The 27237-nt window shown below is 48.6% G+C and overlaps 1 protein-coding gene across 1 annotated transcript in view; it reads right to left on the bottom strand.

The window, feature by feature from the left end:
- Nucleotides 1-27237, bottom strand: part of PARP1 (poly(ADP-ribose) polymerase 1) — a 921075-nt gene that overhangs the window by 319355 nt on the left and 574483 nt on the right. The window contains exon 13 of the mRNA XM_069608683.1: nt 25145-25340. Coding sequence (XP_069464784.1) covers nt 25145-25340 — 196 coding nt within the window. The remainder of the gene's footprint in view (nt 1-25144; nt 25341-27237) is intronic.

The raw sequence follows: 27237 nt of genomic DNA, 5'->3' as shown, positions 1-27237 counted from the left end.
CGCGTTCTACTTTGGCGCTAAGAAAAAGGCACCAAAACCATAAAAGGCAGCTGAATCAAGGAGAATCCATTGCTGCAGAGTCCCTCTGGAGTGCAGCCACAGAAGCCTGCCAGACGTCATACCTTTCGTCACCACGACAAAGCACCAGGTACAAGGGTCTACTACACTGCAACAGGAATCCGGATGGAAGCAATTCTTCAATTCTCAGTTACTTTGGGGCACATCTACCATGTGCCAATTGTGGTGCTTCCTAGCTTGGGGAGTACTATTTTAAACCTTTTTGAGTTGACCTCAACTCACTGGCATATGCCTCCCAGCTTGTGCATCTTCAAGGTGGCTCCTCTTGAGCTTCTGTGATTTTCTACTCAACTACTATTTCAAAACATTTTCTAAGAAGAGAGCATCAGAATTTTGAAATTGCCCATTGACTTGGGCTGTCTTGGCTCCCTAAAGGACCCCCTTTTGTAACTATTGATTTTGGCAGTGCTTGTTCCCTTACAGGTTTTAATGGTTGAACACTATTATTGCTGGGATAAAAGACTGCCCACATCCCTCTGGGAGAATCTAAAAGTTTTTCTACTTACAAAGTATGTTCTGATCGGACTAACATTCCCTTCCTTAAAACTCAATATTGTAATGATGATCACAAATACGTGTTATTACTGACCTCAAATGGCATCAATGAGTGTGCTGGAATATGTATGACATAAGAAAAGTTTACTCACTATTTCTCTTGTTGAACTTGTTAGGGAGAATTCTCAGAAATGTGTCAATTCCCTCCACATTAGAGATTTTTTTTTACCTGGAGAGAGCGAGACCCTTTTTTTCCCACTCTCTCATAAATTTTAATGTGATTTCTGAACTGTGTTTCTCTTTTGGTTATGGAGCCTGACAAACTCCATAGGCATCTTTTACATTTGTGTCACACAGCACCTTCAATGCAGTGGCACAGGGAAGTCTTTCAGATTTCCCAAGGTTTAAATACCTCCTCTGGGATGAACTACTGTTTCCTAGAGCAGTAAAGTGAAATTGACTTTACTTACATTTGTAGCTTTCTAGACCCAGCCACCACTATCTTAGAATAGGGTGCTGGAGGGGTTCCCTAGTATCCACTTTGTCTAGCTTCTCATGTAACATTTTTAACCTTACCCATTCCTCACTGAATGGCTGGTGGCAGTGGTTTACTTTTAACTACAGTGGTGTGCATTTACCACAGGCTGCATTTGCAGCTGCAGTAAAGCACCCAGGGGTGCCATTTTTGGCAAAATGGCCCGGTCGTCTTTTTTCGCCATTTCTTTGTGGAAAGGTCCTTCTTGAAATTTACTCTGTGTTAGGGAGAATTCTCATAAATGTGCTAATTCCCTTCACCTTAGAGACCTCCCAGCAACTTTGCTGGATTTTGAGGACTTGATTTTTTTTACCTGGAAAGTATGAGAGCCGTTTTTTCCCCACTCTCTCATGCATTTTGATGTGCGTTTTACTCTTGTGTTCTTTGATTGTGGAGTTTTAGACAATTCCATAGGCATCATCTTTTCATGTGTCACACAGAACCCTCAGTGCAGTGACACAGGGAAGCCTTGCAGGCTGTCCAAAAGGTTTAAATACTTTCTCTGGGATAAACTACGGTTTCCCAGAGAAAGTAAAGTGAAATTGTCATGATGCCTACCCCCGGGGAACCAGGCCAGGTCCAGCAACCCCGGAAGCAGGCATCAGGGTGTTTAGAGCAAGCCCAAAAGCCCCTGTTAGGGGCTGTTTGGGTGCGGTCCTGGCGCCATGGGCGCCAGGCTTATATGGAGAGTCAGTCCTGGCGCCATGGGCGCCAGGCTTATATGGAGAGTCAGTCCTGGCGCCATGGGCGCCAGGTTCAGAGTAAACTTACCTGATGTAGTCCATGCTGAAGCTTACCTGGTGCAGACCATGCTGCAGAGCTCCAAGCCAAATGAGGCTTGGAAGGGACTATTTTACCTAGGGACTATTTTTTTACTCGGGTGGGGCTGGAGAAAAATACTCACCTGGGACTGCTTTGGGGCTATTTAAACCATGCCCGAAGAGCAGCACACGCTTCGCGTTATTCTGCATCCAGCAGCGTAACGCTCACTGTTTTCAAGCCTGCATTCAGTCTTCTGCCACGCCCGCCTCGAGTCTGCAGCTCCTAGAAAAAGGGAGGAACAGAAGGAGAAAGGTTAGAATAAGAGCAAACCTTCGATCCTTACCTAGATTCTGGATCCACCGCACCTTCGAACTGGAAGAAAGCAGCATTTTACGTGCGCTGCCTCGCTGAACTCATCGGCCCTCGCAGCATCCTCACGATCCACCGCATCCTTCTGCACGTTCCGCCGCATTCTGGCACCTAAGGGGAACACAAGACCAGCAAAGGTGAGCCAGGAAATAAACAGAGGCAATAGTAACTACCCCCATAGACTTACCCGATTTCCGCCAGGGGCACTATTCCTCTTCACGGGTCGGCGCAGTCTCCATTGCATCCTCGCCGCACCCCGGCCCCTAAGGGGAACAAAAGGACAAGGTGAGACAACGGGACAATAAGGGGATCTCTCCTCACCGCACTAGACTTACCTAATTATACCGCCGGAGGCATAATTCCTCGAAATTCATATTTTCTCGCCACACCTGAATAAGGGAACAGGCAGCTTACATTCTGGCCTTATTTTATTGAACTATGTAGGATAAGCCAAATTCTTACCTGAACTTCGTCAGCTACCACGAGGAACTCTTCGCTGGGGTCAAGCTGCAAACTGCAAGGAATCGGACAAGAGTGAAAGTCAGACGTGAACTCTTACGAACTACATATTTTTCGGAGTCATTATTGTTCTAGAACTCACCGATTCCTTCGAGCCAGTGAAGCAACTGGTTATCAACACGCCCCTGCGCTCAATGCAGGATGGAGAGCTCACCTTTTCAAACCATCAGGTGAGACTATAGGAGGGGACATCAAAGGTGATCTGTGGGGAGAACAGCGGGGGTGGGGGGAATTTACACTCGACTCCACGGGTGGTTAATTCCCTTTCTCCATTTGCAGAAGGATATTCCTACGGGCCAAACACACGAAGCTAGGTGGGCCAGTCCAGTCCGTCATCTCGGCCCTACGCGTCACATTGGTGGAGATCGCAGCTGTCCAGTTCATAGAGACGCCTCTGTGGGAACCAGGTGAGCGTAACAGAAATGGACTTTACTGGTCTTTCCAAATTCCTAGACCCAGCACACACTATCTTACAATAGAGTGCTATCCCCTATCTCTAGAAACTCATGTAGCAGTCAAATGCAAACCTTTCCTCTCGAAATGGCTGGTGGCAGTGGTTTTACAACAAACTACCATGATTTTTCCCCCGACCGTGAAAGCCGGTAGCGTTAAATCGCGGGAGCCATATTTTTCAAGATGGCGTCTGTGCCCCCTTTGTTTAAACAGGTCCCGGTCTTTTTTCACAATTTCTTTTTGTAAAGGTCCTACTAGTGTTTGTCTCTGCGCGCCAAATCAGGTTTGGTCCCTTTGTTCCTACGCCTTTGGCAGGCTTCAGGACTGAAGACCACCTCTGGCACCAGAGTGTCTGGGGTGGTTAGGAAGTGAGGGAGGTGCCCGAAACTCCCTGTGCTTAGTCTCCTAGGAGACCCAAATGCAATCCGGTGTGATTGGCTGTCTGGTAAGGAAAGCCCCCTGCTGGGTAAGTGGCAGCTAGGCTGGAATGATTGGGAGGAAACTGGATAAAAGGCAAGTCTCTTGGCTTGGAAGGCAGAGTTGACCACAGGAACGAAAGACCCGAAGACGAGCTTGAAGAGGACGACTGCTGCAACTCCTGGACCTTTGGTTTGCCCGGTGAAGCCCTGCTGCAGGTCTGAATCGCTAAGTTCATCTCGACACAGAAGCCCTGCAAGGACGACTTCTCCATTTGAATTGGTGGGACCAATCAACTCGTAAGCCACCTGGAGAGCTGGTTGCATTTTCCTCATAGTGCTGCAGGAGACCGAATAACCAGGGAGAAGGACACCAGTTTGTATGCTTGACTACAGCTACCGGAATTGAAGGTTTGCCAAGTGGCAGCTTTGACCAGTCCCAATGCAGTTCAGGAGTCCCCCCCCCCCCCCCCCCCTCGTCACCATGACGCTGAGGCTCAGGAACAGGAAGATATGCAGGAACTGCCAGGAACAGAAGTCTTTAGCTGCATCTTTTTCTTCATTATAAGTTTCTGTGAAAACCTGACCGGGAAAACTTACCTCTCACTGCGAAAGTGCTTGAAACTTTTGCAACTTGCAGGCCTAGTCAGCATGTGACCCAACATATGAATCTTTCTTTTACGAACTACTTAGGCTGAGGAGCCGGGAGAGGCGGTTACGCCGGGGCCTGAGGTGTCGGCGGAAGCGGCTATGGTGCCACTAGCATAGCCGGAAGGACTTCCATGACTGCAACCTTGATGAACCCCTCCTCCCCCCCAATCTGTGGAGACTTCATGAGGCCAAGGAACCTCTCGAAGATACGGTCCTCACTGGCCGAAGAGGAGGAGGAGAAGGGCACGGAGGGGGTAGCTAGAGGCAGCTGCCGACCCTGTACATACGCAACGGAAAACCACCCTGCGCATTAGAAGGGTAGGCTGTAGCCCATGTACCGGGTTGATGCCAGTCCCACCTCGACACCCGTTCTTCGCCTAAGTCCTGCAGAGGCTTCGAACGGGTTTCCCTTTCTGGCACATCAGCAGTTTTGTTGAGCTGCCTACCACGTGGCTGCGACGTCTTGCTCGACTCGCTGGGGCCGGCCTCTTTCAATTATGTGTGAGGCACGTGACTTGTCCCGCTCCTCGGGCACAGTAGGTGTACTAACCTCGACCCGTGGGCCGTTGGAGCTGCGTTCAGGCACCCCCTCAGATGTACTGCCGGTAACAGGGCATAGCCCCTCGGCCATGCCAGTACAAGGGCGGAGCCCATTGGGCGCAAGCCCGGGAACAGAACCTAGCGGCCCCTAAACAGTGGCAACGGGAGGATCCCTCAACTCGGAGGCCAGTAGCTGTGGCAGCCTCGGTGCGTTTGTTGCCACGCAGGTGAGTCCCTGGTGTGCGGATGAAAATATAGGCCCTATCTCAGGCCTGGATCAATGCTTCACAAAGTTCTTGAGATCCTCAGAAGGAAACCACTGAAAGTGCTCCCTCCACCTGGCTAGTTGTCATGATTCCTGCCCCTCATGTCCCCAGCCCTCCAAGATGTCAGGCTGGAGCCAGGCCACAATCACCTACATGGCCCTCAAGGGCCTCTCCATCCCTCCAAAGACCCACTTGGAGTCAGACTTGGCGCTTGTGGCACCAGACTCACTCACTCCCATAGGATAACATTGGGGATTGGACTTGTAGTGCATTGATGGGGACAAGATGGATGCCCCCACATATTTCGGTTCTCAGAACTGCGTGTGCGGTCTAGTCTTTTGGGTGTGGTTCAGCCCAGAGACACCTGGGATACCCAGAGACTATTTAAGCCACACCCAGGCTGAGAAACATGCTTTGGGTTTTCTGCACCTGCAGCGTGACACTCACCGTGTTCGGATCTGTCTCCAGCAGGCCTGCATCTTTCTTCTGCGCTCAGCTCCTGCAAGAACAAGAACACCGTAAGGAACAGCCTTACCTTGCGGCGCTTCTGCCCATCATTCATCGCTCCTTCTGTTCTGCGGGCATCTTCGGCGGTGTCATTCCCATCCCAGCACGTCGCTTCCTAAGGAAAAGGGAAAAGAACAGAAAAAAGGCATTAGTAAGCATTCTGCAAATCTTCGCTTATTTTTAAATACTGTACGAGCTTCAAACGCTTACCTGAATCCCAGCCGCTCTGGGGGAACTGTCTCCGGAACTTCTCATCCATCTGCAAGAGGGAAGAGACACTCCAGGTTAGCGTGGAAACATCTAGAGGTGCCGTATACCGCGCTTACCCACCACATTTGTTCTTCATAACCGGCATCCACGCTGAAAACGTTGCGGCACCTAAAAGACACAGAAAAAGAACTCAGTTCAATGCAAATACAAAAGGGTGCATCGCGCTCTCACTCACCTTCAGCGCTATTTATCTCAGCAGCACGCCGCCATCCCCGGATGCCGGCCATCATCTAAGGAAGGAACGGAACGAAGTTAGAGAACTGTTTAAAAGACTCAATATACTTACCCGTCGGACTCTTTCCAGTGAAGTAACTAGGCAGCAACAAGCCCGCATCAATCAACGCGCCCCTGCACTGAAATCAGGACGGAGAGCACACTATCCAAGAAAACAAGGCCCAATCTCCAGTCGAATAGCCTCCAGGGAAGGGTTTGAGGTAGTAAGAGGTCAGAACAGGCTGAGTGACGTCTCCGTGGATACCAGGTGAGCGTTACACTAGTCTTTTCTTCAGCGCTTTCGAGGACAGCGAGCTGCACGCCGAACAGGCTTGCCAACCAGGATCTGGGCCAAGGCAATTTAGGCAGAGGGCGTGGGGGTCGGAAGTCAGGAAGAGCCTGTTGCAAGACGGGCACCTACTGAACCCCACTGAAGTCGACATGCGCCGGGGAGGAGCTGTGGCATCTGAGGACCCAGTACCTATGATAAAAGACAAAAGATATAAAGGAAGAATCTGTGCATGGAATTACATGGCCGAAGCCAAACCCAGGAGCGCTGGTGAATTCGGCCAGTTCCAGTCGACGCAGAAAAGAGGACCGAGGTGTGGCGGCGGAGTCGGGGCAGCGCATGCTCCCAGGGTCACGCTTCTAAATTTAGAGGGGAAGAAGATTTTTCTGGTGAAAAAGGTTCCGTCTCCTGTCCCTCGCGAGTGACGCCCATGCAGTATGGAGGAAAGGGGACGGGATTTAAGAGTATAAGTATTCCACTTTTCACAAAAAGTATATTGTCCAGTTGGTTTACTAAGTGACTTCTTGCTGAGCGTCACAGTACAACTGCTAGGGTTTACTACCCTTATATTACTGACAGTAATCTAAAAAGTAACTATTGGTTTGACTTCCCTACAACTCCTGTTAGGTGTTCCAAATTAGGTTATATGCTTTGGCTTGTGTACCTTCAGGCAGTGTTATGTTTTTCTATAATGTGTTTATATGATCTGTGATGGTACTTATTCCCCCCCAAGATTTATCTGGGCCCATTTTATTTAAATAAACCATTTATATTTACAATACATAGTGGGTCAGTGTTTTTTTGGACCATTTGTATTACAATTTCTTTGTACTGATTCTACAGCCCTTTCTCCCTCCTAAGCTAAGCCTGGCTGCTCTCTCTACGCTACCATGAACTCAGTTGGTACAGCCTTATACCAATAGTGGAGTCTTGTACCGTCTCAGTTGAATGGTTTTACTAAGCCCTTAGTTGGACTGTCATAACAGAGGTGGTCGAGTTGGCCAGAAAGTAACGCATCGCCTTGCAGAGGGACATCAGCCTTTCGGGTGTGGGGAACACCCGCTGAACATTAGTGTTCTAAATCACCCTTAGAAAGACCAGATCCTGAGAAACGCAGAATTTTCATTTCCTGAGGTTGAGGGAATACCCCAGCTGATGAAGGTGTTAGGCAAAGTTTGTATGCAGTACCCTTTGGGACCACTAAACACAACTAGGACTACAGGTGTAAGCAAAACCAACCTTTGGTATAAGTCTGTACTACACAGTTTTGTGGTAGCGTTGCTGAGCAGCCAGGTTTATCTCAAGAGGGAATGGGAGATGTAAGGATGTTACACAGAGGTCTATAATTACAAGTATTCAAATAGACTCTTATACTCAACTTATTAATTTATTTCACAGTCTGTTATAAAACAGTCACTAGAAGGAGGCAATCTATATCACACAGAAATATACTTCAGTACTTCACAATATCAGGTTCTGAGGCATTTAGACTACTTTGAAGGAGGAGCAAAATGGCATTCGGAGCATTTGAAGTAGGAGCAAAAAGGCATAAGGTAATAAAACAAATATTGCAGTTACTCTTAAACAGTGCAGGAAGCGAGGGAGGTGCCCGAAACTCCCTGTGTTTAGTCTCCTAGGAGACAGGAATGCACTCCCAGGTGATTGGCGGCTGGCTGTCCAGAAAGGACAGCCACCCTGCTGGGTGAATGACAGCTATGCTGGAATGAATGGGAGAAACCCATGAAAGTTAAGGCTTTTTGGCTTGGAAGGCAGTGTCGACCACTGGACGAAGGAATCCGAAGAAGAACTTGGAAGAGACGCCAGCTGCAACTCATTGACCGTTGGTTTGCCCAGTGAAGCCCTGCTGCTGTGCTGAAGCTCTGAATTCGCCTCGACAAGCAAAGCCCTGCAGGGACGGCTTCTCCCCTTGAGTTGGTGGTGTGGGATATATTTACCCACTCAGCAGCACTTCCTCACATCATCCAGCTGCACTTCAGCAGTTAACAGCAAAATAGCTGTGCTGGTTCCTTGGAGCACCATTGCCACACATCAAAACTGCGTTTTACAGCTACAAAATGATGGCTGCACCATCTTGCCAAGCACCTATTGGGCAGGATGGAACAAGGGGAAGAATGACAAAGCCTGCCAGTGTGTTTCTTACATGCATCAAGAAGAAAATTGAGAAGCAGCACTGCTTTGCTGCTTGATCCACATTCCTCTTGAAAAAAGGAAATAGTTGGCCATTATAATGATGGCGCCTGGACGCTAGTTCCATCTGTTCAACATCACACTACTATCATCAATGAGGGCCTGCCATGCCCACCCATTTCCAGATGGTGCTCCAGCAAAATAGAACACTATCCCTGTACGACAGGCTGTGTCAGCCAAATCTGAAAAATCAAAAGAAGCTTTATTTTCAGTCGCACAGGAAAACGGTTGACTTTTGAGTTACAAAAGGTCAAATATCGATGCTGCAAAAGAGACTCTGCCTCTCTGGGCCTATGTCAATTTCAATGGACCTGTGTCGTAAACAGATTTTTGTATAAGTGAAACCGACTAGGGCTGCAAAACAATGTGGGAAATTCAGAGAGAAAACCTTTTGAAATGGTCAGCCCAGCAGACTTCACCATGTGTTAAAATGCGCTTTTGCAAATAAGGAAAAATGCCTTTTTTAAAAGTGTAATGTTGAAAGAAGGCTCTGTTGTGGCCTAGCAATGTAAAGTTTTTTTTGCTGGGAAACATAAATGGGATGTTTTATTTTAACAGGCTTGATTTTGATTCAGAACAAAAATAAAATAAGAAATAAAGACATGGGTTGCCTTCTGAAACTAGTCAACAGGTTTCTGCTTGGGGGGAGGGGAGGGGGTTTGCTAGCAACAGAAGGAGCCAATATAGATTCTAGGACACAAGTGCTAATTGCTACAATGAAAAACTTTGAATGGGCCAAAAGCACTCAACAGCCTGGGCTCATCAGACTTTTGTCTGGGCTGAGGCCTCATACAATAGAGTTTCTGGGACACAGACATGTGAAATAGGAAATCACACGTCCTTGCAGCTTTTACTGGGAGCTTCAAAGCCAACTCAAGAGCAGCCTTGGACCTATGCCCTTATATGGTGAACAATGCTGATCATTTTGGCTCTAAAGACAATTTTATTAAAAACTTTTAAGACTTATTTTTACAACAGGACTTCGCAGGAATGTAAAAAATTAACAGTTTAAATGTAATTGTGTGGTTTTTAATTTAAAACGTGGTTGCCTTCACTGCCATATTGGTAACAGAAATGGCAGAGTATTGGACAGTTTGAGGAAAGTGTACATGCTGCCACTGTAAAATTCAATACTTGCATGCCTTATGATAATCTATACCCATGTATAAAGTTATAGAATTTTAGGTCGAATATTTGTCACTGAAAATCACAAAAAACTATTAGACGGGCGAAACAAAGTCCTACAGACATGGGGGTGGGACTGCCATGCTCTGGATAAAATATGTAATCTGCCTATGTAATTTGATAAGATGACAACTGTAAAAATGTGCCATTTATGTCAAAACTAGATTTTAGCTGAAGTAACTGTGGGATGATCCTAGGCATTGTAAAGCCACATTATAAAGCTGATGTCATGTCTCCAAAAGTCCTACCAGCTAACAGCAAGGCGGTAACAATCACCCCTGGCCAATCCAGTTAGAGGCATGGCCGGCCTAACCATATAATTCTATGATGTCACCATGCCTTATAAATAAGGGAGCCTGACAGAACTCTGAACACTGCCTTTTGAATTTTACAGCGCCTGCGTATCCAGAAATTCCACCTTCACTCTGCAAGATTCCAGACCCCACTGCCAGAAAAGGGATAGTTGACCCAGGCCTTCTTATCCAGGCAGAACTACCCCTCAGCACTAAAACCCCATAACAAAAGCCCACTAACTTCAGGGAGAAAAGAGAAAGATTGCTGAGCCTGGGATTCTCCAGTGCCGCCTGGTTGCCCTGCTTACCCGTTCTATCCAGCTGAGGCGTCGCTGTGCCGTGACCAGACCGTTGCCAGCTGTCTTTAGCCAGAAGAGCCTGCTATCCGGTGACCACAGAATTCGGTTGACTGTCCCAAATTCCAAACTCCAACACGGATTGCATTTCCCCATCCCATAGTAACACATAGCATACCCCATCTTAACCCCTTTGTCTTTGCCCTACTGTCTAAGTAATCCAACCATACCCTAATAACTTGTCTAAACTGTTCTAATTTTCTGTGCACCCTGTACTTGTTTTTTCTAGTGTTAGCCCAATTCTTTCATTCACCTCACCTTGTAACTCCTTAGCAATATTTGGAATAATTTAAATTAATTCCCACATAGATCTGAACGCGGGGTGAAAGGGTAAGTCACAAATTAACCAGGGATCGTACCGTGTCTCTTTCACAATTTAGTCTGAATAATCTAGTTTAAGTAAAACATGTCCTTTTTCCTGCCAAACCGATTTCCTCCCTTTAATGGCTTTATTTTACCAAAACCAACCCTTTTATCTTGCAAACCTCATAGTTTTTCAGCTATAGCCCTCCTTTCACTTCTATATTGTCCCTGTGATGTACATCTATCCCCCAGCTCAAAAACTGCATTCCAATTCAGAGTATTTCTCCCGTTTTTCAGAAAAAACGTTTTTGACATTTAAAACTGCAAACAAAAAAAATGCAACTTTTCCATGTGTGATTGACTGCACTGTTTTTAATTTCAACCTGCTTTGTGAACTGTATGCCTTGTGTGATATCTTACCTTATAGTTGCTAGTGATATGATAGCTCTGATACTGTGATAAAACATATGTACATCATTATTTAATTATACATATAATTATTTGTTAAAATTTGAATGTCATTTTAGGGCATTGCCTCTTATTTTGTGAGGGAAGGATTTTGATTCCGTTTGTTGCCTCATATCCCCCGACTACCTGCTGCTTCTTTCTATCCACTCAGAATTAGACTAATTGTGGGTGGAGGGTACATTGCAGGGGGAAATCTTAACTTGAGTGCCATATATCCTAATTCAAAAAGTGTTCCTATTCATTTGTGCTTTGGACATGTTCTTGTAGAGGGTTTCCCAAGTGTATTTCAGTGGTTTTCATTGTAATTATCACCCCATTGGCGATTGCTGCCCCATATAAAAATTGTGAGATTGTCTTTGAAATTAAAAGAAATAAATAGTGTCACCACCCACCGTCCTGGTTCATGGTCCATTGTGACTCAGGGTATTTGTAAAAGGGGGTGTGAGACGAGTATCTGTTCAATTTGAATTCGTTGAAAATTTAAGAAAAAACATTCTAATCACGCGCTACATCTAAGGCCGAGTGTGAAGGTCTGGTGTGTGACGCCCGATTGGAATTCTTAACAATGGGATCAATCAACTCCAAAGTAAGCCACCTGCGCATTCTCTCGAAGCTGGATGAATTTCCACTGCAGTTGCTTCAGGAAACCTTAGAGCCAGGGAGAGGAACAACAGATTGTGTGCGTTGCTTTTAAGTTGGCCAAGAGCTCCAGGAAGATCATCCAGAATCCCAGGAAGCAGCACTGAGCCTGAGCCACCTCAACAGAGTGCTAGACCTCAGATGCAAGGAAAGCCCACCTCGACAGCCAAGAGTCCACGGTGTTGCTATTTGCTTAGACGCGAGGGGCTGAAACTGCGAAGTGCCACTGAATAGAAGTTGGTCCTTTTCCGTCACCGACCGTCCCTTTGTAGTGCAGGCGTCCTCCAGATGCCCTACCTCTTGTCCCCACGACTGAGTCCCAGGAACACAGGATCTGCAGAGCTGCTCAGGAACAGAAGCCAGCCAAAGCCCTTTTCTTCTAACCAAAGGTACTGTACAGTCTAAGAGAGCTTACCTCTTGTTGTGTAGCCTCACTTGTTCTCGGTTGAGACTTGTCTTGATTGCTCTTGTAGAGTTGCTATCAGCTTCTTTACCTCACAAGCCTAATCAGCTTGTGGCCCTGCTTTGATTTCTTCTTTTCTACAAAGACTTCTAAAACATTGTGCAAGACTTACATACCTGCAAGAAGTACTTCAACTCACCTAGACTTTGTCCCAATTGACTATGGCCTAAGCTGGCTGCCTGAATGACTTCTTCCCTCTGGCATTGTGTTTAGTCTTCCTTCCAGTAAGGGGTTAACTAACTGCATTGGGGGTGGGTTCAAAAGTACTTGCCTGCTTCAGAATATTTGTGTGATCTATTGTTTTGTTCTAATAATCTTTTTCTTTTACCGACTCTTAAGCACAGATTCTAAATGCAAACAGTTATATATTAATGTCCACAGTGTCCTAGTTACCTAAGTCACCTGAGGGTGTAGGTAGTGTGTGTGCCATTCCAAATGGGTATTTGCTGATTTAGAGAATCTAAGTGTATTTTGGAGTGTATTTGTGTGTTACTATTAGATTGCCCTTCTGAAGAAGGCTATCTCAAACTGACTTAAATTAATAATTGTTTATTCAAGAAACCTTGAGTATAAGTTTATTTGAATACATGTCACTGAATCTGTGTAACTCCCCTACAGCTCACATTGACCCTTGTTAAGATGGGCCTGGCTGCTCAACACTACCAACCTGTGTAGTACAGACTTATACCAAAGATTGGGTTCATATTGCCAGGAGGTCAGGGTTGTTGTAGTGCATCCAAAGGGAACTGCATACAATCTTGCCTAACAAGCCTCGAGGCCAGGCAGTCCTCATATCCGTGGCGATTCATATGGCCTGACCAGAGGTATCGATGTGGGCCATGGTTGACTCCATGTCTTGCACTACCAGCTGGGCTTCTTCTAGATCCGCCGTGAAGCATGCTTGGCTCTGCACCAGATGTTCTGGAAGGAAGTCTATTTCCCCCCCAAAGCCCTTGGTTAACGGGTGCCAGCATGGCATCCGCGTTGGATTGACGCAGGTGCAGGGAGGCGTTGCAGTACAGTTTCTTCCCGTAATCCTCCGAGATCATCTTCTCCTTGCCTTGACTGAGGCTTAGAGTATAGCAACTCAGCCGCGATCACCGAAGAGTGCGGTTGAGGGTGCGCCGACAGCAAGAGTCTATATATACCCCTCCATCTGTCTATACTTGGCATTGAGCCGCCGACTGACAGGTTGGGCTGAGTGTGGCTTGAGCCACCCCTTCTTGGCCAGGGCAACAATGTCTCTGCATAGGGATATCCGTTTTTGTAGGGGGACGTAGGGTGAGGACTTCTGCCAAGACCCCCTCTTCGGCCTAAAGTTGAGGAAGGCCCAAATATTCAACCAAACCTGCAAGTCGGCCGTGGAAGAAGGTCTTTGCTGACGACAGCGTGACAGGGTCGTCGTCCTCGTCTGTGTCCACCAGAGTGTTTGGCTGGTCCGGAGCGGGTGGAGGAGTGCTGGGCGCCGTGGGCTGCGGTGTGGAGACCGGAGCTAGAGGCTGGTGTGCATGCAATCGCTTGTACTATGGGAGGCAGGGGAGCCGGCAGCGGGGGCTGCGCTGGGGCCTGTGGCGCCAGAGCCATGGGAGGAATGACTTTGGGTGCCAGTGGAGTGACCGGCAGGGAGCAAGTCCCTGAATGCATCCTGCAGGAAGGCCCCCAACTGGGGGTGCGCATCAACGACAGGAACCTTTCCAAGAACCAGTCTTCAGAGGCTGAAGTGGTGGCAGGTGATATTGACGGAGTGGCAGGAGGCTGCTGGGGCCGGAGCACACTGTCTAGGTTGCAGGGGGAACCTGCTCTGCGCTGCTAATGGTTAAACTGTAGGCCACATACCTGGTTGACACCAGTCCCACCTTGAAGCGCGTTCTCCAGTCTGTTCCGTTCCTAGGAGTGGCATTGGACAAGCGGCCATGTAGTCTGGCACGGCAGCCATTCTGTCGAGCTGTGTGCCAAAGTCATGGTGCTTGGCTCCCTGGGCCCAGCCTCCTCCAAGACTCTTGGCGGTGGAGCATGAGACCTACCTTGCACCTCAGGCCGGGGCCTGGAAGATGTATTGCCCTCGGCAGTATTGCCAGTAGGGCTGCGTGCAGGCGCCCCCTCAGATAATAGGCCGGTACTAGGGAGTTGCCACTCGGGTGTACACTCGGTATAAGAACCTTGCTGTCCCTCAGAACTGCTTCAGGAAGAATATGATGACCCCCTCAGTCGTGAGGCTGGTAGTTGGACTAGCCTCGGTAAGTGTGCTGGAGCGAAAACCAGAGAGGTTCCTCTCGCTCGGGTGTTTCCTTGGGAAGGAGTCGACCTTACGGAGTGAGATGGAAAATAGCAGCCCTCCTTTGGGCCTCGATCTGTGTCTGATGAAGTCCTTCAAACTCTCTGCAGGTGACTTTTTTCAAAGAGCTCCCTCCACCTAGCTAACCTGTTCTTCAGTGCGCGTGAAGTCAGTGCATTGCCAGCCGTGGTCGGGGCCAAAGTCGACGAGGCAAAGAGCATGGTGGTCAGACGTACAAAAGAGCACCTCGCAAGCTGGACATCTGCTGAAGCCCGCTGAAGTTGACATACGCCAGGGAGGAGCGTGATGCTGGAGGACCAAGTACCTGAATGACAAAACGATAGAAGTATCCGGGGAAGAGAGCGTGGTATTACATGGCCGAAGAGAAACCCAGGAGCGCTGGTGAAATTGGCCCGTTCCAGTCGACGCGGAAAAGGGGATTGCGGAGTGGCACCGGTGGGTACAGTCAGGCGGGCATATGCTCCTAGGGCCGTGCCTCTGCGTGCCTCTAAATTTAAAGGGGGGGGAAGAAGGTTTTTCTGGTGAAAAAGGTTCCCTCTCCCATCCTAGCGAGGGACATCCCCTGCAGTATGGAGGAAAGGGGACAGGACGTAAGAGTACAACAGTTACAGGTAAGTAACGTGTTCCTACTCCAGCATGGGGTCTGGCATGGATTCACATGCTTGTGACTAAAGGATGCATAGCAGTACACACATGCACAACCACGGGAGGTGGCAAGGCTCAACAGAAGCAATTACTCTTACCTTCGCACGAGGCTCACCTTCAAGCAAACAGTTTGTGTAGCACTGCTTGACCGACTCTGGACTCCTCTCTGGAATCCCTGTCAACGCAGTAGAATTTTGTGGAGGTGTGCATAGACATCGACGTAGCAGCCCTGCAGATGTCTAGCAGGGGCACACCAGACAGGAACGCTGTCCTCGCAGTAATCACTCTGGTAGAATGGGCTCTCGGGCGGCCAGGCAGCTGTTGGTTTGCGAACCAGTGACAATGAGTGATACAGCCGGAGAGCCACCTGGAGATGGGAGCCTTGGACAAGGTTCACAGGACCAAAGTTCAAAAAAAGCCGAGAGGTCTTCGGGAAACTGCGGGCCACATAAAACACAGGCAACACCAAGGGTTTCTTGAGATGAAATTCCGACGGAACCTTGAGCATGAAGGAGGGGGAACGTCCGCAGCACCACCCTCGTTGCGTGGAAAGTCAAATAAGGCTGCTTGCAGGACAGGGCCTGGATCTCACCTACTCCCCTGGCAGAGGTGATGGCCACGAGGGAAGCAGTCTTCCAAGACAGGAAATTAAGCAGAGCTTGATGCATCATTTCGAATAAGGCCCCTGTGAGCCTAGTCAGCACCACGTTGAGTTCCCACGCCGGGGCAGGTGAATTCACCAGCGGGAGTGAACGGAACAGTCCTTTGATGAACTCCTTCACTAGACTATGTGACCAAAGAGAAGACCGCCCCCGAGACCTCGTGTAGCGGGAGATCGCTGCCAGATGCACCATGATGGAGGCCTGCGCCAGCCCCGACTTAGCCAACGATAACAAGTACGGAAGGACTTGGGGGGCCGTGACCCTTAGAGGGTTAATCTTCTGTGAACGGCATCAAGTCGCAAAACGCTTCCATTTGTGTCTGTAACACTTCAGAGTCGACGACGCCCTGGCCTTGGCAAGGACCTCCCTGCAGTCCGCAGGCAGCTCGTAACCACTGAACCACTAATGCTGTAGGAGCCAGGCCTTCAGGTTCAGCAATCCTGGGTCTTGGTGTAGGATTGCACCCCCTTCCCTGGAGAGAAGTTCCATGACCACTGGCAGCTTCACTGGAGGGGCAGCTGACATGCTGAGAAGGTCCCAGTAACAGACTTGTCTCTGCCACGCCGGCACAATGAGGATCATCCTGTACCGGCACAGTACGAGTTGACTGATGACTTGTAGCAGCGGCAACGGAGGGAATGTTTACAGCGACAGGCCTTCCCAAGGGAAGGAGAATATGTCCATCATGCTCACCGGCTGGGGGCACCTGCTGACGAACCGCGGGCACCTGGTGTATGTCACCATCGCAAACAGATTGATCTGGAGACTGCCCCACTTGAGGAAGAGTTTATTCACTTGATTCCGCCGAAGCTCCCACTCGTGGCAAGTGCGCAACTCCCTGCTGAGGGAGTCGGCAATGGTGTGGTTGACTCCTGCCAGGTGAAAAGGAGCGAGTAACATCCCTGGGTGAGGGCCCAGTGCCACAACTCTTGCGCCTCTCTGGAGAGCGCTGTGGATCTAGTGCCCCCTTGCTTCCCAATGTGAAACACTGTGGTGGTATTGTCTGTGAAAACCCTCACCACTTTGCCCTTGAGGGACGGGAGGAATGACTTGAGGGCGCAAAACAGCCTGTAGTTCCAGAACGTTGATTTATAGCGCCTTCTCCTCCAGCAGCCACAGTCCTTTGGCGTAGAGACGTCCGGTGTGTGCCCCCAATCCCTCCTGGGAAGCATCCATCGTGACCGTCTCCTGGTATGGCAAGCTTTGGAAGTCCGCGCCCAAGGTAATGGCGCGCACGCCCCAGCACCTTATCACTCAAGGGAACTCTTCATCTACCACAATCCTGTCCTTAAAGCTTACGGACACCCAGATCCAACAGGAGTCCAGGAATTCCTGGAGCCGTCGCATCCGCAACCTGCAGAACGGGATCAGGTAGATACACAACGACATCATGCAGAGTAGCAACTTGATGGTCCCTCACTGTGGCGATCTTCAGTGCTAACAGCCGTTGCATCTTGCCAAAAATGGCCGCTATCCTCTCCTCCGAAAGAGCCTCCAGGCAGGATACAGTGTTGAGCCTGGACCCCAGGAAAAGCGGGTTCGGCGATGGAGTCTAGCAGGATTTTGCATAGTTCACAGAGAACCCCAGATAAGTCAGCAGCCGGACGGTCATCTCCCTTTGTTAGACGGTGATGTCCCTTGACCTGGCCTGGAGGAGCCAGTCGTCGAGCTAAGGGTAAACATGAATTCCCTGTAGTCGTAGATGGGCCGCCACCGGAGCCAGGCACTTCGTAAAGGCTCTGGGCGCTGACTTCAGTTTGAAGGAGAGCGCTTTGAACTGGTAGTGCTTCCCTTGTACGACGAAGGACAGGAACTCCCAATGTTTTTTTGTGAATAGGGACGTGGAAGTAAGCGTCCTCCAGATACGACAACGACAAAGTCTCCCTCCTTCATTTGGCCGAGCACATGCTGCAACGTGACCAACCTGAATTTCTGGGACTGGATGTGCTTGTTAAGTCGTCGTAGAGTGAGAATGGGGCTCCAGCCCCCGGTCTTATTTCTTACTAGAAGGTATCTTGAGTAACATGGCCCGAACCTCCAGTAGCAGTTGAGGGATGTGTTCCTGCTGTGCCACCTGTGGTATTTGCGGACACTTTTGTTGAAATTCCAAAGTGTGCCCGTGGGCGAGAGCATCAAGCTCCCAGCGATCAGTGTAGATGTTTTCCCACATTACGTTTGCCAGCCGGCCTCCCACCGTGGTGCAGGGGTGGGGGCCAGACGTCTTGGCTGGTTCAGTCCTGCTTGGAGGCCGGCGCGCCACTCTGGGAGCCTGGATGACGACAGCCACCTCTGAAGGCCTTGGAATGGGAGGCTTGGCGATAAGAGGATGATCTACCACCGAAACTCTTCGAAGACCTACCCGACTTCCTACCTGAGGGATGCAAGGACAGACTGTTATGTTGCAGTGTGCCCAGGACACGGGTCGTCTATGTGTCGGTCTTGATGGCCTAGAGAGATTCATAGACACCTTGCTGAAAACGTTGTCCCCGAACGGCATGTCCAGGTCCCTCATCTGGACCTCTTGCCTGAAGTTGGTGACCTTCAGCCAGCCACGACGACTGAGGCAGATTGTTTCCCATCTGGCGGTTGCCCGTTTCCGCAATGTCCAATGCCCCAGTGATGGTGTGGTCTGACGCCACCTCATCTTCCTGCAGGATCTCCAGTGCCTTTACCCGCTTGTCCTGGGAGAGGAACTCAAGGATCGGAGCCATCTTGTACCATAGCTCCTGGTAGTACCTGTCCAGGATCGCTAAGGCGTTGGCTGCTTTGACCGTCGTCACGGAGTAAATGACCTATCCCACGGCGTCCCAACTTCTTCCCCTCGCGTCCGGGGATGCAGAGGCGGACAGCGATGGATAGGACGACTTGTTCCTAGCTGCAGCCGAGACCAGCGATGGTTGCGATCGCAGACATTTGGGTGCAGATTCCGGCACCCAGTATTTCTTTTCTAGCTGGTCCCTCTTTGCTGGGACCAAGGAGGGGGTTCTTCAAAAGTGCCAGCCCCACATCTCAGACGTCGTCCAGGAGCAGCACCGACAGAATGGTCTTTCTTTTCGCCTCCCTGCGTTGGTATAGGAAGCCTTCCTTTTTCTTCTCTTCTGGTTGAGCTGAAAAAGTTCTGACGCACAGGCAATCATGGAGTGGAAAGATCCCACTTTGTCCGGCAGAGAAGCCCTTGGTGGCGGAGAGTCCGTCTGTCATAGCTAGGCGGGTCGGGGGGGGGGGCGAGCATTTACGATTGCGGCGGGGCCGTCACCGGCGGAGTTGCTGGTGGTGCTGTCGGCAACCTCTTCTGAATCTCCGACACCTGAATGTGGAGGGTCGAGAGAATGCCCCGAGACAGATCCCTGGGAGGCGCCTGGGGGGACAGGGTCGCCCCCTACCTAGTCATAGTCGTAGCCACCTCCGCCGTGCAACTCCTCGACGTAGTCATCACCCATCTCCTCCGGGATTGTGTGGACGGAAACAATGTCTTCCTCATCGGACGAAGAAATATTCGTGCCCTGTAGCTCTCCCACGCCAACCCACTCTTTTTTCCATACCCTTCTCTGGAGTCTTCACCGGTTTGGCTGAAGCCTCCCACCTGGGAGGGAGCGTCACCCAGGCCACCACTGGGGCACCCGGTCCCAGGTCAGGCTCTTTCGCCTTTTTGGAGGGCAGCAGCAAAAATCTCGATAGAAGAGGACGTATTGGCCTAGATCACCTGGGCCTTAGCTGGCAGTACGGACCCATTGCCCTCTCTGGTTTCTCCCGCAGCTTCCCTGGGGTAGCTGACTTTCTTGGACGAGGAGCTGGAGATCGAAGCTGACGGAGACGATTAACGCACTCAGACTGTGGCGGCTTGCGCAGCGACCCCGCCGGAAGCAGACTCGCAGTGCTTGCCCTTGTCTTGGGCCACAATGGATGGAGCGCCGTCAAAAGACTTAGAAGCACGCTGTGGCTGGATCCGGATGAGGCATACCTCAGAGCCACACAGGGTAGAGGCCTTGAGCCACATCACCAGTCGGACGTGCAGGTCCTTCATTGTGCGCTTAGAGAAGCCACAGCAGATTTCACAATCTTATTCCTTTTGTGTCGGGTGTAGACTATACAGGCACTGGGAATGCTTGTCCGTGAAAACATTCTGCGAGGCGCAGCTGGTGCAGAGCTTGGAGAGGGAAGCTCTGTCCTTCGCAGACATGATCCGGCGCGTTGTAGGCCTCATGGGCTTCTGGAAAGTTCCAAGAAGAAAACTACTACAATTTCTGCCATTGAGAGGCGATGAGATGCCGAAAAACTGATCCGTGTTAATTGGACGGATAAACAATGGAGCAGAGGAGCTCGATTGAACAAAAAAAATGAGTTTTCCTACCTAAAAAAGTGTGAAAACACAAATCTCAAACAGCGAATCACGAGGACTTCCAACACTTGAATGTGCGGTAAAAATCGGAAGATGGCTGCCAGAGGAGGGGCTTAGGGAGAGGGGAGTCATTGGCTGGGGGCAGTATGACCTATACTACAGTCATTGGTTTAGAGGAGAAGTACAGTTTGTAAGTGAAAGTGAAACTTTTCTTTTACCGAGGATTCCCAGCCTGACAGGGAATATTCATGAGCATGTGAATCCATGCCAGACCCCATGCTGGAGAATTGGCTCTAAAATTCATCTCAAGTTCGGATTCAATACAAAAAGTGAACAATAAAGCAGGCGAGTAATTTATGCATGCATTACACTAGTTGAAGCACCCAGAGGCGAAATCATTTGAGGTCAGTATAACAGTTTACAACAAGCTACCACCTACGAGGGACAAACAATATCAAAGTCGATGGACTAGAAGACTCTTCAGGGAGCCAGGACAGCCAAAGGCAATTGGGACACAGTATATGGAGCTGAAGCACTTCTTAAATCAGTCTTTCACAAAGTTGGAGAGTTTGTAGACAAATCACTTGTAGGGTTACAAGCTATTGAGCCTGTGAGACGAGCATTAAGATCAACTCTAAAAAGGTAATCAGTTACAATTCCCAACTGAGAAACGCAGCGAAAAAACATTAAGGTAAGTACTCCAAGCCTAAACAGTACCTCTGGTTTGAAGAAGAGTGGTCCAGCTGGATTCTGTATTGCTACAGTGGTGCAGACCCTCGTTCCTGAGCCTTGGTCGTGGGGACAAGAAGGACGTCTGGAGGGCTCCTGCGGCGGTACTTGGGAGGTCGCCGGCAGCTACGGGCTCCATTCAGCTCTGCTGCACATCACCAGTTCTGTTGCTGAGCAAACGGAACCGTTGCAGATCCCCGCTACCCTTTGGGCTTCCTTCACGCCTTGGGTCCTGCACTCTGGTGAGTGGACTCGGGATTTGGTTGTCCTGCTTCTGGAGAGTCCTTTATAGACTCCTGGAGCTTCTAGCCAGTTTTGTTACGGCTTCAGACGTTTCACTCTACTACAGATACTCGACCCCTGGCATTGGCTTCTGAAGCAACGGAGAGGCACAGCAATTTGGGGGTGATGGTCCAGTGGAGTTCGTCTCAGGGTTAGTTGGTCCCACTAACCCAAGGGGAAAAGTTGTTCCGTCCGGAGCTTCTCTGTCAAGGTGAAAAAGGAAGCAAGCACAGCAGCAGGGCTTCACCGGGCAATTCAAAGGTCCAGGAGGATGCAGCAAGCTTTGTTCGCGTTTTCTTCATTGGTTGTTTCTCCCAGGGATCGACTCTGCCTGTAGACCCCAAACCCTCGCCTTTTAAGCTGGTTTCTCCCCTTCATGCGCAGTCTAAGCTATCAATCACACAGCAGGGTGGCCAGCCAGCCAGCCAATCGGGACTAGCTGCATTCAGGCATTCCTAGAGACAAAGGACAGGGGAGTTTTGGGTCCCTCCCTCACATCATATCCTTCCAGACACACTAGAGCCAGAGGCTGCTTCAGGGCTGAAGCCTGCCAAAGGCAAGACAAACAAAGGGCCAAATCTGCCTCAATGCACAGAGTAAAAAGTAAAACTTAAGAAAGACCTCACAAACAGAAAATGGCGAAAAAAAAGAACGGGGCCATTTTGACAATGGTCACTCATGGGTGCTATACTGTAGCTGAGAATTCAGCGTGTGGTAGAAAAGCACTGCCACCAGCCATTTAAAGTAATGAGGGTAACATACATTTTTTTACATGACTAAGTAGGAAAAGGGGCTACTAAGTAACCCTTACAGTCCTCCACAGAAGATGGTGTGTGCTGGACCTACATAGGAAGTAAAGTCAATTTCACTTTACTTCTCTTGTGAACAGTAGTTTACCCAAGAGAAGGTATTTAAACCTTAAGAGAAATCTAGAAGGTTTCTCTGCGACACTGCACTGAAGATGATGTGTGTCACCATACACAAAGTAGATGCATATGGAGTTTTTCAGACTACAAAAACAAAGAAAACATGGAGTCCCAATCAGATAAAAAATACATGAGTGAGAAAAAGGTCTCACTCGCTCCAGGATAAAAATTCAAAAGTCCTAAAGTCCAGCAAAAGAGCTGGGGTCTCTACGGTTGAATGGAATTAGCACAGAAATGAGAATTCTCCCAAACAGTACCCCGGGTATTGGGCTTCCGCAGCCTTGCAAAGTCGCAGAAAGTCGGTGTTGCACACAAATAGAGTTTGTCTTGAGTCTAGTTGGTCCCACCCGCCTAAAGGAGGAAATCGTCCTTTACGGGTCTTCACTGTTGATCCGAAAACAGGGTCAGCATAGATGCAGGGCTTCTCCTGGCACTTTGCAGTCCAGGAGGGTGCTGCTGACGTCTTCTCTCGTCTTCTGCTTCAGATGTTGTCTTCCAGATGTCAACTCTGCGAGTAATACCAAAAACCTTGCTTTTTATGCAAGTTCTCATTCATTCACAGCCGTAGGCTGTCAATCACAGCAGGGTGCCAGTTGGCCAATAGGAACTGATTTCACTCAGGCATACCAAGAGACATAGGACGGGAGAGTTTCGGGACCTCCCCCCCCCAAACCCTCACCCCATCCTTCACTACCTGCCTTTCCAGACACACTGGAGCCTGGGCGGGCTTCAGGGCTCAAGCCTGCCAAAGGCAAAACACACGAAGGCGCCTGGTGCCCGAGTGTCTGGGGAAGGGAGGTGCCTGAAACTCTGCTTAGTCTCCTAGGAGACCCAAATGCACTCTGGCGTGATTGGTTGGCTGACTGTCGGCAAGGACTGCCACCCTGCTGGGTGAGTGACAGCTAGGCTGGAATGAATGGGAGAAAACTGTAAAAGGCGAGTCTCTTGGCCTGGCCGTAGTCAGACCAAAGAACCGAAGACGAGCTGTAAGACAGCTGCTGCAACTCCTGGACCGTTGGTTTGCCCGGTGAAGCCCTGCTGCAAGTCCAAATTGCCAAGTTTATCTCGACAGAGAAGCCCCTTCAAGGACGACTTCTTCCTTTGAGTTGGTGGGACCAATCAATTTGTAAGCCACCTGGATACCCATTCTCGGAGCTGGTTAGGTTTAACCAGGGGGGGGGGGGGGGGAGGACACCAGCTTGTGTGCTTGACTACAACTACTCGAACTGAAGATCTTCCATTTGCCAGCTTGTTTGACAAGTTCCTGTGCAGTGCAGGAGTCCCCCAACGTCCTCCCTCTTGTCCCCACGAATGAGGCTGAGGATCAGTGAGATCTGCAATAACTGCCAGGAACCAACGTCTTCAGCTGCTTCTTTTCTTCATATTAAGGTACTGTGCCAACCCGATTGAGAGAACTTACCTCTCGCGGGGAAAGTTTGTGAAACTTTCCCAACTTGCAGGCCTAATTATCTTGTGACCCAACATATGATTCTTTTTCGTACAAACTACTTCTGAGAACTTTGGCAAACACTTTACCGTTTACTACAAGAACTGCTTGTTCCTATCCAAGACACTAGTCCATTGACTTTGGCTCTAGTGAACTAAAACTATTTGCACTGCCTAAGAAAGTATTTGTGTTATATTTTATTAACTTGTGCCTTTGTACTTCTATTTAAAGTGACCAATGCCATTTTGCTCATATTTCAGGGGAGCCTAATTTACTCAAACTTATTGGTTTGGTACTGGAGTGTGTTTGTGTATGATATTAAGTTTCCTCCTTCTAGTAAATGTTTTCTAAATGAATGTGTAATAAAGGAATACGTGTTTTACCAAGAAACCTTGAGTCTAAGTGTCTACTTGAGCCACTCTGATTGTAAGACCTCTGTGTTACATCCTTTAACTGCTCACATTCCCTCTTGAGATAAGCCTGGTTGCTCAGCTCGCTACCAAAAACTGTGTAGTACAGACTTATACCAAAGGTTGGTTTTGCTTATACCTGTATTCCTAATTGTATGTGTTTGTCCCAGAGGGTACTGCATGCAATTCTGCCTAACAGTTAATAAAAAAACGAAACTACTTCCACTGAAGTGAGTTAGTGTAACAAAATGTTACATGAGGAATGGGTTAGAGGAATTACTATGCAACTCCCCAGCACTCCACATAGGTGTTGTTTGTGGACCCATGAAGTAAAGGTAAGACGGGGGGTCATCTTAATGTTCTTGGGAACAGCAGTTCAATCAAGAAAAGCTAGTTAAACATTAAGAGAAGTACGGGGTACTTCTCAGTGGCACTGCGCAAAAGGCGCTGTGTGTCACAATGCAAAAGCAGATGCCTATGGAGTTTGACACCATAAAACCGTAAGGAACACAGAAAAATCATAGTGAGAAAAAGGTCCCACTCACTAAGGAGTACACATTTAAACGCCTAGCGTGCAGCAAAAGAGCTGGGAGTCTCTAAGATTAAAGGCAATTGGCAGAGAAATGAAAATTCTCCCCAACAAGCAATAAAATGTACAACTGTACGAAACTATAAAAAAGAAAAACACAAGAAAAATGGTGTTCTTCCGCAAGCCCATCCTGGACACATTATGCAAGTAACCACAAAGTGTCCCTACAGCACTTCACATAAGATGTCGAGAACGGAGTTCTCCTGCCCAGATGGCCATAGCCATGGGGACTGATCAGTGACCACAACACAAATGAGCTGAGCATGGTAACTTTAACAAAGAGGCCATACCTACCTCCAAATGGCAGGTCGTTTTCAAAACAATACCAAAAGGGAGTTCCTCCCCGATGTCTTGAAAGCAGCAAAAAGTACAATCTTTTCCAACACACTCAGCAACAGGACACTACTAGTTGAAATTGAAACGTAAGGAGAAGCAGCTCGGAGGTGGCAATCCTATTACAATCCAGAAGCTCAGTGTGCATAAGACAATTAGCAGATTTTGGCCAGCTGTTCAGCTAGTTACGCACACATACATAACTTACCTGACCATAGTCTATTTCCAATGGGTAGAATTTATTTGGGTACTTTGTAAAGTTTGTTGTGTGAAACGAGTTCCCCGTTTTGTCTTGATAAAGTTCCAGGTAGTGATCGATTGCTTCTTCTTTTGAAGACATCTCTTCCAGTTTGTTACTGCCAATGACAGTGCCAACGCGACCCCATGATCTAAATACCCAGTACCTAAGGATAAAGCAAGAATAAAATGATGTAACATTCTGTATATTGACTTCTCATCAATGAATCAATGTGCTTTAGGCAATGCGCTTGGTGTTCAATACAGTACATTCACAGTGTGCATGTGACTAACATTAGTTCCATATCGTCTGTTAGGACAGTTTTTCTAATGTCTACCCAATGACTTTATAAAACTATACCCAAGACAATACAGATGTTAGGGGAGTTTTCCTAAAGTCCACTTGAGGTAAGACTTCATAAAACTATCGCAATGGCATACAGGTCCCAAACTTTTAGTATCAGTCTGCACTACTCATGGAACCTTGATAGAGTTGCAGAGCAGTCAAGCTCATCATAAGAGGAAGAAGTGAGCGGTAGGCAAAGACACTAAACCCAGTTGGTAGAGTAGTACAAAGAAACACAACAAAGTTACATTCAAATATGGAACAAGTTACTTACCGGGAATTATTGCTCTCCAGCATGGGTCCGACATGGATTCATATGCTCATGAATATTCCCAGGTGTCGGGCTATGAATCCTCGGTAAAATAAGAACAAGTTACTTTCTTACCTGGTAACGTTTTTTCGATGGGATGTTCCTCTGACGTATTCCACATCTATGACAGTAATCACCACAGCTGTGCTGCTTCAGAAACGTTTTCACCGTCTGCGTCAATGACGTAGATACGCCCCTTCGAGGAGCTCCTCTGACGTCACCGGATGTTATATATAGGGTGCAAAACACCCGTAGCCTCAGTTGTAGTTTTTTCTCAGAACGTGTGGCACCAATCTTCTGCCATTATGACTACAGAAAGCCTTGCGGAAACGTAATCTGCAATCGCATAAGAAATTCTGTAGAGGGGCAGACCGGGAGGGTGCAATGTGGAATACGTCGGAGGAACATCCCATCGAAAGAACGTTACCAGGTAAGAAAATAATTTGTTCTTCGAAGGGATTGTGTCCTCCGACGTATTCCACATCTATGACAGACTCCCAAAGCAGTACCAATGTATGGAGGTGGGAAAAGAATTTAGAATTTTAGAATGCCCAAACAAATTGCAGAATAGAGGACCGCCTTACCAAAGGCTAAATCTTGCCCATGGATAGAATCCAGGGAGTAGTGTCTTACAAAAGTATGGACAGAGGCCCATGTAGCTGCTTCACAGATATTACGAATGGGAACACCCCTCTGCAGAGCAGTAGAGGGACTACACCCCTTGTAGAATGGGCCCGTAAGCCTACCGGAGGGTCCTTACCCACCAGACGGTAGCATTCAGAGATTGTCAAGATGATCCAACGGGACAAGTTCTGCTTAGAAACAGCTTGACCTAAACGCCTTCCAGCGTATCCAACAAAGAGCTGATCGTCCACTCTGACCCGGGACATCCGTGCGATGTAGAAACTTAAAGCTCTTCTAGGATCCAACCTATGGAGCGTCTCCTCTTCCTTACTAGGATGCGGAGGAGGATAAAACGCTGGTCTGGCTCAAATGAAATTCCGACACAACCTTCGGAAGAAAAGAAGGACGAACCCCAAGGACAATCTTATCCTTATAGAACACCCTGAAAGGTGGCTTGGCGGAAAGTGCCTGCAACTCACTCACTCTGCGAGCGGAAATAACCACAACTAAAAATAGTCTTAAAGGACAACAGTCTCAATGGACAAGAATGTAAGGGCTCAAACGGAGCTCCCATATGGAACTTGAGAATGAAGTTCAAATCCCATCCCGGCACCTGGAAAGGTGACGGTAGAAACGCATTAGTTAGCCCTTTTAGAAACTGAGAAATCAAAAGGAATCTTAAAATAAGAACACTCCTAAAGACGAGCGCTTAAATATGGACAGCGCCACGAGGTAACCCTTAATGGTACCCACTTGCAGGCTCTTGTGGGCCAAAGAAAGCAAA

This window comes from Ambystoma mexicanum, chromosome 4q (genome assembly GCF_040938575.1).
Source record: "Ambystoma mexicanum isolate Mex_15411 chromosome 4q, UKY_AmexF1_1, whole genome shotgun sequence".
Lineage (NCBI taxonomy): Eukaryota > Metazoa > Chordata > Amphibia > Caudata > Ambystomatidae > Ambystoma > Ambystoma mexicanum.
The sequence above is the reverse complement of the archived record's forward strand: the minus strand, read 5'-3'. Positions and strand labels throughout refer to the sequence as shown.